The 13,084-nt window shown below is 40.4% G+C and overlaps 1 protein-coding gene across 1 annotated transcript; it reads left to right on the top strand.

Annotated features, from left to right (window-relative positions):
* The first annotated feature begins 711 nt into the window (after nt 1-711).
* LOC124308181 (UDP-glucosyltransferase 2-like) lies at nt 712-11,471 on the top strand. The gene is made up of 7 exons (XM_046770631.1): nt 712-2,005; nt 3,065-3,331; nt 5,429-5,627; nt 7,384-7,560; nt 8,621-8,938; nt 10,256-10,484; nt 10,650-11,471. Exons 1-7 carry the CDS (start codon nt 1,763-1,765, stop codon nt 10,792-10,794), a joined length of 1,578 nt encoding a protein of 525 aa, XP_046626587.1. The 5' UTR covers nt 712-1,762; the 3' UTR covers nt 10,795-11,471.
* The last annotated feature ends 1,613 nt before the right edge of the window (nt 11,472-13,084 follow it).

Raw genomic sequence — 13,084 nt, 5'->3', positions numbered from 1 at the left:
GACGTTCTTCGATCGTCCATCGAACCCGACGCGTCTCCTCTCCGACATTCCGTTGGAGAGAAAAAAAAAGAAGTTTAATTTTCTTCCCGACGGCTGTATAATCCAATTGCTCAATGATTTAATTACAAAACTGGTGAACTTAACGTAAAAGAACGACAACTAGAAACAGGGTAAAAAGAACAAATTAGTTGCAAGGAGAATTTATCTGCAGTCATACGCGAGTCAATTTCGCTCGGTTTATCCAGAACAAGTTGACTCGGTGATACACATAAATTTTTCACAATTCTCGTTTTTCTCTTTCACTCATTCCAGAATACGAGTATTACGGTAATAGTCATAACGGGTCGGGTTACTGCAGTTAGAAAGACAAATTACGGCGAGGTAACCCACGTGCGTAAGCAAATCAGGTATATAACAGCAACGACTTGTCCCCGAGCCCGCGATGCAGTTATCGCATGGACATGGACGTACAGAAAGAGATTCCGTCCGTGTTGCGCGACAAACGGCGAGAAGATGGTCAAGGAAGAAACAAGACACGTGAGAACTGGCGGTATAAGTAGGCATACACTCGTGATGAATATTCACGAGGATAGTAATTAATAACCATTTAAAAAAAGTCGAGCTCCACCCCGCAGCTGTATAATAACGCGTTAAACCTTGCAGAAGCGCGTAAATCACGTGAGCTTTTTTTATACCAAAGAAGCGTCGCGGAGGAAAAATTGTGCGAGGCACTCGTCAAGCTCGGAAGGATATTGTACGTGTACCGAGAACTGTAAATGAAATCGAAACGCGCGTAGGTGATCAGGTATAATCTAGTATTGCAGGCGCGTCATCGCTGAGCGGTGTTCACCTGACGGTTGCGAAGAACCAGGACCAGGTCAGGGGGGCCTGAAGAACCACCGAAGGTGGGGTTAACTCTCTCTTGGACTCAACTGATAATGAAACTGCTGGCCAGTCACACTTTCACGCTCGCCGCGATTTGAACTTTTCGCTTATAACCGCGAAACAAACGAAACTTCCATACGCGTTTACACTTCCATGTGCATATCTGATTTTTCTTTACTTTTCCTTGTAATTCTCCCACTTCCGTCGATGTGATAGGTGGAAAAAAAACAAACGGTTCCAGTATAATTGCTTTCGCGTATTTCAACGTTTCGAAAGCAAACAGCCGAGTTGATCAATCGATTGACACATGCACGATATACACGTTTTTATATTTCGTTGCTAAATGTTCGTAACGGGGCCGAAGCGTTAGTGGAATCACAACGGTAATAATAGGTCTGTCTAAATTAATCTGCAACCCCCGATTCGAGTTATTTACCCGCGTTTAAAAACCGCGAGTGAAGTTATGTGCTTGTTTGTCGGTACCGGTAATGCGGCGATGAACCCAACCGCGGTTCATTAGTCTAAAGAAATAAAACCATTGTCAACAACGCTGGTGTAAATACAGGGATGAATCACTAAATGGTTACTAGAACGTAGTGGTGAGCAGTGGAAACAGCAACGATACAAAAAAATCCACGGTTATTATCCAACAGGAAAGACTCGCTGCGCTGAATTGTATCCGCAGTGACAAGTGCGAATCTGACAAAAAATCTGCTACACAATTACTCGGAGAACAAACCAAACGTCACCGTTCTGCAGTGATTCACATCCCGCAGGATAACGGAAGGCAAAAGTCTAAGGGAATAGGGGAGAGCGGTTAACTTCAACTTTATGACTTTGAAGCTCGTTGGTTCAAAGTTCAACCTTGTCGCTGATCATGGGTCGTGAACTCGTTCACCTGTTGATTGCCTGCCTGCACTTCGTATATTCCTCACCGCAACCGGCGGAAAGCTACAATGTATTGCTGGCCACGATGGGAGGCACAAAGTCCCACACGGTACCGTTTGTCGCCCTTGGTACTATTCTGAAGGAGAGAGGACACAACGTAACCCTTTTCAGCGCGTTCACTGGCCCCGCGGCAAATAACGCACTGCGCGAATTTGTGCCTCCCGTTTTAGAGGTGGGTTATATCTCAACTCCAGACTAATGTCTCAATCTAACGTTCGTACCAAGGGTACAACAAAAGGGATTCCCTTCTTTCGCTCGCACTCGCTGCGAATTTCCGGTGCTCACCGGACTCTTCCAAGTTCCCGCAAGGCTCTGTATTTGGAGTTGGGTTTTTCTCTTCCAAGCCATTTTCAAGACCACCCAGCGAAGTCAAGGCTCGTCTTCCGGCGTTTAATTTACCGTTTTACCGTTTACAGATATTACGAGTAAACGAAATGTCCTAGTATGTGCTCTGGAGAAACTTGAAAGAAGTTCTTGCGAATGGGTCTGCTGACTAATAATTATTTCCCGTCGGAATACACGTTGCTTTCCCTGTATGTTACCGCGTGTGGCAACAAGGCCGATTCAATGAGTCTTTCTTAACAGTCTTGATTTTCAACGCGTTGACGAACAAAAGTCAAGCATTGGACACCTCACGAAATAAGATAATGAAGAAATTTCGCTTAAGAAACTGTGTCTGTGAGGGAAAGCACGTTTGGCTTCGTCGAATCACACTTTATTTTAGGAATTTTTCGACACTGGAACAGAAGACAAATCACGGCAGGTGCATTCCTTCCGCGTGTATTTTAAATTCCGTGGTAACTTTGCCAATCGGCAATCACCGACGAACCTTCGGGCATAAGTGCATACGCACAAGTTCCATAAAACGTGTTTAACTACCGACTGACATTTGGCTCGAGGAAAAAAGTGTTGCTTCAGAATCGCCAGTATGTGCAACACTCTGCAAGCCGTATCCTGCGACGAACGGAGTTTCGTTGTTATTATTCTTGCCACCCTCGTCGAGAGTTTGACAAGTGTGATAACAATAAAGGCTTATACAACGTTGCGTCGAATCAATTTCACGGTTAAGAATTACCAAAGAGAGAAAATAACGGAGCAATTTAATCGATAGATACACGCTCTGGCTGTACGGGAGGAAGATGAAATAGACCGGAATGCTTTATGATCTAACGCGAACGATTTTGTTTAATTTTTTTTTTTTTCTTCTTCTATTTTTTGTCTTTTTTTCAAGGCCTACGTCGGAAACTACACCGCCGAATGGGATCTGGTGGGATCGAGATTCCGGAACGAACTTCCTCTATCACCCTGGGACGCGATGCGGTACGGATGGGAAGCCTGCGAAGCGCTCCTGCAGGACGAGACGTCGCTTAACTCCCTCAGGAAACCGGAAGGAGATCCAAGAGCTCGGTGGCACGTCGCGGTGCTTGACGGGACTTATCCGGAATGTTTACTGGCGATTCTGCACAAGGAGAACGTGCCAACGATCATGCTGAACACAGTGAGAATATTTTATTGACATATTTACCCGGCCTTGAACCTCCTCATTTGCCGCAACGGTATCTTTGCAGACATTTTCTATTTGTACAGTGTCGGATACTCGGCTGACAAACTCTCAAATTGCCGAGTACATGAAAATATTTCACAACATTTTGGTTCCTAGGTGCGTTCTTTGTCCAAAGTTACGATCGAATTTATCTAATATTTAACACGGTATGTTTGTTACTGTAAGTATTTAACATTATAAATAGTTCGAGTCGATATTCTAAGCTAAACGTTTCCGTTGTTTATATTTTTTATACCGTCAACTGTTCCACACGAATATCGTTCGTATAAATATTTTAACGACCATTCCTTTCTTGAAGGATTACACGAGCGACTAAATTACAATAGATTCTAAAGTTTTTACCGACGTATAAACTTTGCATAAATGTTTTTCAAACGTTTTGAAAATATTTTCACTTATAATCTTTTTCCATAACACAAGCGGTAGGTTATTTTCAACGCACTTTTATGCGTACAAACCTTATTCTTTAATACGATCACATCGTAGGAAGAGAGTACACAATATGTTTGTGAATCGTGAATAAAAAATATTTTTCCCAGCGAGGCTTCTTTGATGCTTGAAACTTTCCCGTCTGATTATAGACGAAACTCGATTATGAGAGATAATTAAACCATTAACATGCAAAAGTTATTCGAATTTATCCCTGCTGCGATATTGCATCCCTGCAAGTGAAGTACCTCTTCATTTAAATGATAAAGTTAAGGACGATACACCCAATCTTGTGTCACTGATTACCACAGCTAGACGTCGCATACTGTAAAAAAGTACAACGTTGTATATTTGAATCATAAACTAGCGTATCTGTATTCATGGTTTATCACTGGTAAAAATTTTATTCATTTCATTCTCGAGTGACGAGAGTGGCCAATTAGTTCGACCGCGGTCACTTTGTCCAGAATTCGAAAAGACTTTTTTTTTATTCCGAAGCAATTATCTTCAACCGACAATGAGTTCCAGGCGTACGGAAATTTTTTTGCACAGTGAAAGGCACCGAAAATAGGCTAGGTGATTTTTTTGTAACTTGAAAAAATTTCCACCGTTTTGATTCTCGCAGGATTGATTGATCGGTCATTCAAACTGGGTTGAACCGTCACTGCACCAATTTTCGCATCTTCCTCGAACGACCTCCATGCATTTGTTTCACGATGGCGCAAGTTAATTGTAGACGAATAAAAATTTGTTTAAATGGAATGAAAAGATGCTTGTTCGACGCTCATGCACTGAATCCTGCAGTCTGTAATGCGACCTAGTAACATTGGGACGGCTCGGAAGTAATCAGCGGCGGTACCTGAATCACTGCAACGGAAATGAGAAACCGAAAGTCTGAGAGATTCATTAAACTTTTACAAGAGAGAACTCCAGACAGCGCTATACTTTCAGCTCACACTCGAACAACAATTCAAGACTTTGCTATTGTTCAATTTCTGAGTTTGCATTACACCTTTCTTCGAAGATTGGCTAAAAACGTTTTCGTCGTAAATATTTAAGGACGAACATGCCGAGTGGTATCAGGGAAAAAGAACCCAATCTGGTTTACCGGTTGAGAAAGACGTGATAAAAAGAGTACTCGTGTCTATTGTACCGTGAATATGGTACAGAATTTTCTTGTGCTCGGGCAACTGCATCCCGTGATATTTTTAACGAAGACCATGAAACTGGCAACGAATCTGTGAAAAAAAAAGATGGTTTAAGCTCTTCATTTTCTGCTTCACGTATAATTTTACGATCCATGCTTGAGAAAATGAACTTTCGTATCCCTACTTCAACTTCTTTATCTTATCTCTAGTATATCGATCGGTGCGTTGGGTGTTATTCGACTTAATCTTTCGCTTAATAAGCATCTCTCGAGATTTCGTTGATCCCTACTTATCCCCTCTTCTGATTGCGAAGCGTCTGTGCGGCAAGGTTCGTTACTGCGCGTAAAATTAATTACCGCTTCCTACAACGAATCCGCAGCGATTAGGAATGAAATTGATAAACTTGGAAACCAGAGATGTCGCGCTAAGACAAAAACGTCGTTTTATCTTGCAGGTTGCCCTCTACACCGGATCCATAACTCGACAGGGTAGCCCGTCGCCGTGGTCGATCACACCGTACTTCGGAAAGGCTTTCACTCAAGACATGAATTTCATACGGAGAATCGTCAACGTCGCGTGTTTGATGACCCTCGAGGTGATGCACTGGGTCATGATTACTGGCTACCTTCAACCCATTCTGAGGAAACAATTAGGTATGTTTTTGCGTCAAGAGGAACCCCGTTGCATTCTGAAAACCGCGTTTTATTCATGCCTTCGAATCGTCGGTGGCTTGTCGAAAACTTGTAGAACTCATGCCGGGCCATTTTCTTCATGCAATTCAACGTCAGAAATACAAAATAATTGAATACGAGATCTTTAAAAGTGACGTGATGATCTTGAAGCCCGCTTCTTATGGCGCGCATAAAGCATTTTTTTAAAAGAAACCAAAAACCGGCAAAAACTGTTTGACAAAATATTTTCATTTGCATCAAATTGCATATAAAAATTTCTCTTTAGTAAGCACTTTTCTAATTATTACGTAATCCTTCAGAACAGGACTCCTTATAAATCCCTCGAAACGAATCTAGGTATTCTTGTACTATAAATTATCTTTTATGGAGAGTAAAAACTATTTCTCTGAGCACAAGTTTGCGACATGTTTCACAGCTGCTTCAAAGAAATCATTTTTTCGTTCTAATAATACAAGCTTAAAAAACTAACAATCAGGTTAATTATGCGTATTGTATTATTCATACAACTTTTCATTAGAAAATTTTCCCACCTTATTCAATGAACTTTGTCACTAATGTGGACATTTACAAATGACAGTCGTACAGAAATTCGTATTATAGTAATTATTCTGTACCGCCATTCTTGGAGTAATTTCTCAATATAATATTTCACGGTGTAATTTACAACAGCACAGTAATTTATGGGAGGTTTGTTTTGTTGTAACCCAGAAAAATACCGGATGTGAAGTGAAAGAGTACGTACAGTGTTACACCGAGGACGGTATACGTGTACAATAGTAAAAAAGGGGGGAAAAAAAACAATTGTCAGATATACAGTTACACCGTACCTACAAAAACAATGACAATGAAAACGTTCTTGTTTCAACGAGTTTACCGGTCTTGAAAATAGGCGATGAAACTTGATTTCGGAGAAATTTTTAACGTCATTCTAGTAGTTGAGGATGAGTCGACTGGCCGTTAAGTCAAGAAGGAAGAAAAGAACGACTGAAAAATTTCCCATAACGTTGTTTTCGTTAATAATGGTAAACACGAATGAAACAACATTCCTACTGTACAGTAGAAGCGAACCAGACCAAATTCGAACAACACAAGCTGTAAGATATCAACAATTTGAAAAAGGTTCTAAAATTAGAATGTTCAATATGATTGAGCTCTGGTGTTTTTAAACCGATTCTGATGTTTTGGTTTTATTTATTTTTACCGTGTAAATTTCCAGAGGTAAACGGTAAGAAATTTCACAAACAACACCACCGCCATTTCATTAATTTCAACACGGAAATTGTAAAACCTTCTCTCGGATCGTTGACATCTTAAAGTGTGTTATTCGAATTCACTTACAATCATGTCTGTTACAAATTGGAGATGTTGCGTCATTCAAGTTCATCGTCGTTGGCGCAAATAAAGCTGCTGGAAATTTTTCAACATTTTTGTTTCTCCTTTCCTCACATTTGATTCAATGAGACTTGCGATCCGTCAGCTTCATCCTTAATAGACCGCGGTATTCATCCTCTCTTGTACACCGTGAATCGATAAAACACAGAATAAATTCTTTGGATGTACCGGCATAATGGCGTGATAATAGCTGATAAACACGCGATCTCAGCTATTTGCAGACTCGGCTGTAACTCGTCCATTATGCGGCGTGGCTGAATGGGTGTGAATGAATGGTAAACGGAATACTAACAAAGTTCACCTCTCCGTTTCGCACAAATTACAGGCGACGACGTCCCGGATGTCAGAGATCTGATAGCTGACGTACCATTGACGTTTCAAAACAGCCACTACACAGTCGCGGACTCTCTTCCACATCTGCAAAACGTCGTGAACGTTGCATGTTTGCATTGCAGACCGGCAACGGAGCTCAGCACGGAACTTGAATTATTTCTGCGAAGAGGTAAAATTAATGCGAACGATGCGCGAGTCGTTCACTTTCATTCTCTGTTTCTCTCGAGAAATTTTTCTCCCCGTAAATTATCTCCGTGTGTGAACGAAGATAACAAACTCGCAGAAACGAATTTCTGACCTTTCGTGCTTTTCTCTGCGACTCTCGAAATCTTTCTGATTTTGTTACAAATTTTTACGTACATAAGTATACCCGTGCTTCGTAACGTTTCGTTCTGTCCATTGAATATATTCGTTAATGAAGTAAATTTCATCAACTTGGATTTAATCACTGGACACTTTAATGAATGAAAAAACAAGGTGCCATTGTGGTTATAATTATTGTTCCAATATACTATACCGATTAAAATCTCGTGATTAATGGAAAGTAATTTCTGCTTCGTCATATTTAGAGTCGATGACCTAAATTTCTGTCCTAATATATGACATAGAAATCTGTACTATCCGCAAAGTTTTTCGCCAAAATTAGTCAAAATTCGTAAAAACGGGTATATTTTTCTAGAAAAAGAACTAACAGAACAATTAGCGAATCTAACGTATATCAAACGTGTATTATTATGTAACACTTGTTTACGCGCGTGTGTTTTGCGGAGAAAAAATAAATAAATAAATAAAACTGTCCACCTGCGAGGTATTTTCCATCTGTACTACTTTCTTGGTCCGGGATGAACGTCCGTCTTACGTAAAGGCGATGACTGCAGGGGGCATCGAGGCCATTGATGACGTAACGACGGTTCGTGGTTGGTCGTTGATTTCTTGATATCGGACTTGTCGTAACCAACGTGGAAAGTTCTCGCGGTGGTAAAATTTCCGGGATCATTTAGCACGATCATTGTTCCATTATCGAAGCCCCGTGGAGGAATTTTCGGGAAATTCGAGGCCAAGTGAAGAGACGAGGAGGGTCCTCGAACATCGAGAAGCGTCGCGAGCTCGGTAACGAGGCGATAACGCGGCGTCTTTGCGCCTCGCGAAAATCCGCGAACGGGATCTCGAGACTCTAATTGCAAGGGTCGAAAGTAAGGGAGGCGGCTCAAGAAAAAATAATCTTTCAGGTTTCATCTTCGTATCGATGGGCTCCTCGGTGCACGCGGCTGGAATGCCTGACGCTCTTCGCGAAATCTTCATCGCCGCCTTCTCGACACTGCCTTACAACGTCGTCTGGAAGTGGGAGGGCGGGAAGATAGAAAATCTTCCCCCCAACGTCAGGATAGCCGCGTGGTGGCCGCAGCAAGAGTTGTTGGGCCACCCCAATCTCAAGGCTTTCGTCTCTCACGGAGGACTTCTTTCCCTACACGAAGCCGCCTTTCACGGGGCGCCGACTCTTGTACTTCCGGTATTCTGCGATCACGACGGAAACGCAGCGCAGGCCGGTCGGTATTTGTTATCTATTATTTGTCCGAAATTTTGTTGATCGTGACGAATCCGAAACCGGAATTTCATCATTTCAAAATCCAATATCGCGGACCCAATTTAAAATCGGATGTAAAATCGAAAAGAACTATCAAAATTCGATGATTCTGAACGAAACTTGTTACCGAATTTGTAAATAAACCGTGATAAGGTTAGGACGTGGAATTTTATAAAGTGGGACGCTGAGCATCGCATTGTGACTGAAAGGGTTGAACCCTGCTGTGGATTATAGATGTGTCGGTAAAAAATTTTTAAAAACACGTTGGAAAGGTCCGAACGTGAAGAGGGTACGAAGTGGGTGAAAATCGGGAATTCATATCTCGGCAACCAATTATATTCGAATCGATTGGGGTTTCCTTTATTCGAGAGTATGTAGATCGAGCTTCGTTTACATATCTTTTTTATCGGAATCGATCGATAGGAAGCAAGGTTATTTTTAATAACGTCAACCACGTCGCTCGATGACATAACTACGTTTTACGGTGCCCGCGGTATACCGAAAACTACTCAAACTATTCACATAAAATTTGGAGAAAGTGCTCTTGGATACTTTGTCCTCTTAGTCACAATCCATTTCTATTATGACGACTGTTTTAAGTTGAGATTTGATTTTTCGTAAAACATCTACGACGTTTTTAAACGTAACTGTCGAAAGTATGCAATGATTTGGAAGAAGTGGAATCGTGGCAAAGAGAATCCAAGAATAATGTCTCAAAATTAATCGAAGTAAGTCGGTTTAGACGTTTTCGATGTATCGTGGCCACCGCTAAACATCTCACCAAGCGAAACGGCTGACGTTATTGGCAATTACAGCGCCTAGCCGTTAATTGCTTATATAAACAAAAAAGGAGAGAAAACACGTAAATGAAACTTGAATCAGCAAAATTTTGAATAAAACAAACCTCGATAGAATTGAATAAATTTTTTTTAGTCCTCTACTCGAATGTATATCCCCTTAATTAATTCGTATCCATCGATTTCTCGTCACCACTGAGCAGAATTGAAATTTTACTCGACGAACAACAATCGCAACGTGACCGACGATGAATTTGTATTACGTGTTACAATATTATGTTGCAAATTCGTAAGACTCAACTTGTCACACCGCAGTCACGCGTGATTGCCAGTTACGTAAGAAGAAAAAAAAAAACTCGTACCAATATCACTTGGAGCGACAGTCTTCGCACTCTCTTAAATTCTTTCTCCGCGCACAAGCTTTCATCGATATCGATACCCCCCCTTTATTATTTACTGTCTCATTTTCTTTACCGAATCAGAGAAACAAGGCTACGCACTCTTGATGGACCTCGCCAGCATCTCGGCGACTGCGCTTCGCGAGGGAATTTTAAAGGTCGCTTCCCCGAAGAGCAACCCTTACAGAAATGCCGCGATACAGAAGAGCATCCTGCTAAAGGACCTGCCGATAAAACCTCAGGATTTGGCTACCTGGTGGGTCGAACACGTGGCGAAATATCGCGGAGCTGAACACGTCAAGAGCACGAGCAGGTAAGTTTTGCATATTTCGGCAAGTTTCGCGCGTAAGTGGCTTTTAAATTACCTTAAATTAACTCCCCGAATTCGAGGGTAACTCGTTATCACATCTAATCGAGGCATTTGTGCAAATCCTCTACTTTTCCATCAACTTTATAACGAATGATTTATACCACATAGGCACATGACGACGATTCGTTACTATTCAATCGACGTAGCTGCTTTCTACGTGAGCCTCGTTACGATCCTCGTTTACACCCTGAAGAAATTCACGCTGAGATTAGTAGTGGCAAAAGGAAACATCGCTAAGATGAAAATCGACTGATGACTGACCCAGGTTTATTATAGTGGGAAGAGGAAACGTACGATTAAGCTGACAATTAACGACAATTAACGAAAACGAAAGTGATCTCTGTCCAAATCGGACACCGTCACACGCGGATGTGTAAATATGTGTGTTCCTGCGCGGAGAGGAAGTACGTACATGTATGATACATTCGGTGAACGATATTCTATTACCGATAGTCATAATGCCAACTCCGCCAGGCCTCTACATGTAATACATATGTATATAATTATAAACGGTCGTGAAAAGTGAGAGTGGAACCAAAACTTGGACTATTACGCAAGCGTATACTTACATGCATATGCATATGTATACATATATATACATATACATATATGCGAGGTTTGTATAAATTTTGCGAACAGTTTATACGTATTACATTGGTGCTGCGGCGATGATTATTATTCTATAGCAACGGCACCTGGTAATGTGCAATATGCATTGAGAATAAAACCGTAGCGGGAAAGGTGATCCGAATTTCACCGCTTCGTATAATAATAAGATATAACGTAGCGTGCGTGCTGCAAGAGAAGCTATTATATGTTATAGAGGCATTGCAAGCCACTAATATCGGCGCTGTTCTTCTGCGCGTGTCGAACGTCGCGCTTTCTAACGCGGCAATAAAATTGTAAAGCGGTAGGTAGCCACTGTGAATAGAAAAAAAAAAAATTTGTGTGCACATGTATATACTATATAGAATTTATAATTTATATTGTACACATGTATTGAATTTATCATAAAGCAACGCGATGTGCCGAACGAAGCGCCGCAGTCACGCTGCTGCGATATATTATACATAATATTTCGTGTGTTGAATTTTGTTTTTTTTTCTCTCTCTCTTTACTTCTACGTTGTAAATTAGAAATAGGTATAATTCTTATCGCATGTACGTGTATATGTTTGTTGTATATGCATATAGTTTTAGTGTAAGCAATTTTAGTGACACACACGCAGATATGTTTAAAAATCGAAAGTTTTCCAATAACATGACGTAACTTTTGTTTTATGTAGGTACCGTAACATTCGCGTGTATATTTATATAGTATATAGTGTGTAGTATAGGAGTGGACGAAACTTGTGGATAAACGTTTCTATATATGTACATACGCGTGATCCTTGAGAAACGTGTAAAACTTCAGCATTTTAATATCTTATACATATCCTCTGCGAAGTTCCTGCGGCGAATAAGAACTTTTGAGGAAATAATTTTTTATTATTTTCAACTTCTCTTGCTTCTGTACCTACTATTTTGATTATTAATCTTTTTTCCTCTCTTTGAACGTCGTTCGTCTCAATCTGTTTTTACGCAGACGTGGAAATAATTTCGATTTGGTCACGCACGGTTAGCTGTTTATTAATTTTCATGAAAAAAAAACTACTTGTGTTACCTACAAATAATTTTTATTACAGATTGTTTTAGTTTTAAATTGAATATGTTGAAATATTTATTTATAAGTAGATCGTTGGTAATAAATTAAGTGGAAAAAGTACAAGACACGTATTGATTTTCGATTATACAACCTCGCAACTTAATTTCGTCACACCTATCGAACGATAAAAGAAGTACGTTGGACATGAGCCTCCGGACTCCTTTCGCTGTCGAGAAATGGCCGTCCGATCATTTTTGTTTCGACGATACCGACCACAAATAACAATTATATAACAAGCAATACGAGTGATCGGTATTTTTCTTTATTCAATGTTTCCACATAAATTCTTAATGGTATTTTCCAAAATTTTGATACAAAATATGATTATAAAATCATACGAAGCTATTTACAAGAACGTATCATCTACCATTTCAAAATACCCAAAACGGTTGCTTAATTTTAAGTAACGACGACTGATAATATTCAATTATACCAGGTGTTTTCAAGTAAATGTCACAGTATGTTGGGTTGCCTACCAGCGAGGAAAAGAATTATCGCTAATGCAGACCTACCGAATCATAATCACTTTAGTCAAGTCAAGTCAAGTCATATAATCACTTTAATGTGACTCCGGAACGCGATCACTGAACGATTCGACATGGGTTATAGTTACCCGGTATAAGTTACGTTACCACCTTCGTTTCATTTTACAAAATACCAAGAGTGGTTGGAATATTTATTGTAGGCGTGATCAGGACGTTTGTTCTCGAGTTTATCTTGAATTTGAATTTTTCCACAAGTTTACTTGTCGTAAATAGTATATTAGCACTGTTCAAATGTGTATAAACGTGCAGTGCGTATAGACACTTCACGTAGCAGATTAAAGTTGTTCAAAAGCC

The sequence above is a fragment of the Neodiprion virginianus genome, chromosome 6 (assembly GCF_021901495.1).
Source record: "Neodiprion virginianus isolate iyNeoVirg1 chromosome 6, iyNeoVirg1.1, whole genome shotgun sequence".
Classification (NCBI taxonomy): domain Eukaryota; kingdom Metazoa; phylum Arthropoda; class Insecta; order Hymenoptera; family Diprionidae; genus Neodiprion; species Neodiprion virginianus.
The sequence above is the reverse complement of the archived record's forward strand: the minus strand, read 5'-3'. Positions and strand labels throughout refer to the sequence as shown.

What these genes read in the sequence shown, in the direction of transcription:
- LOC124308181 (XM_046770631.1), top strand. Translation starts at nt 1,763, where the DNA reads ATGGGTCGTGAACTCGTTCACCTGTTGATTGCCTGCCTGCACTTCGTA. An exon ending in CAACGATCATGCTGAACACA is followed by an intron (nt 3,332 to 5,428) that starts GTGAGAATATTT and finishes TTTATCTTGCAG; the next exon opens with GTTGCCCTCTACACCGGATC. An exon ending in TGAATTATTTCTGCGAAGAG is followed by an intron (nt 7,561 to 8,620) that starts GTAAAATTAATG and finishes ATAATCTTTCAG; the next exon opens with GTTTCATCTTCGTATCGATG.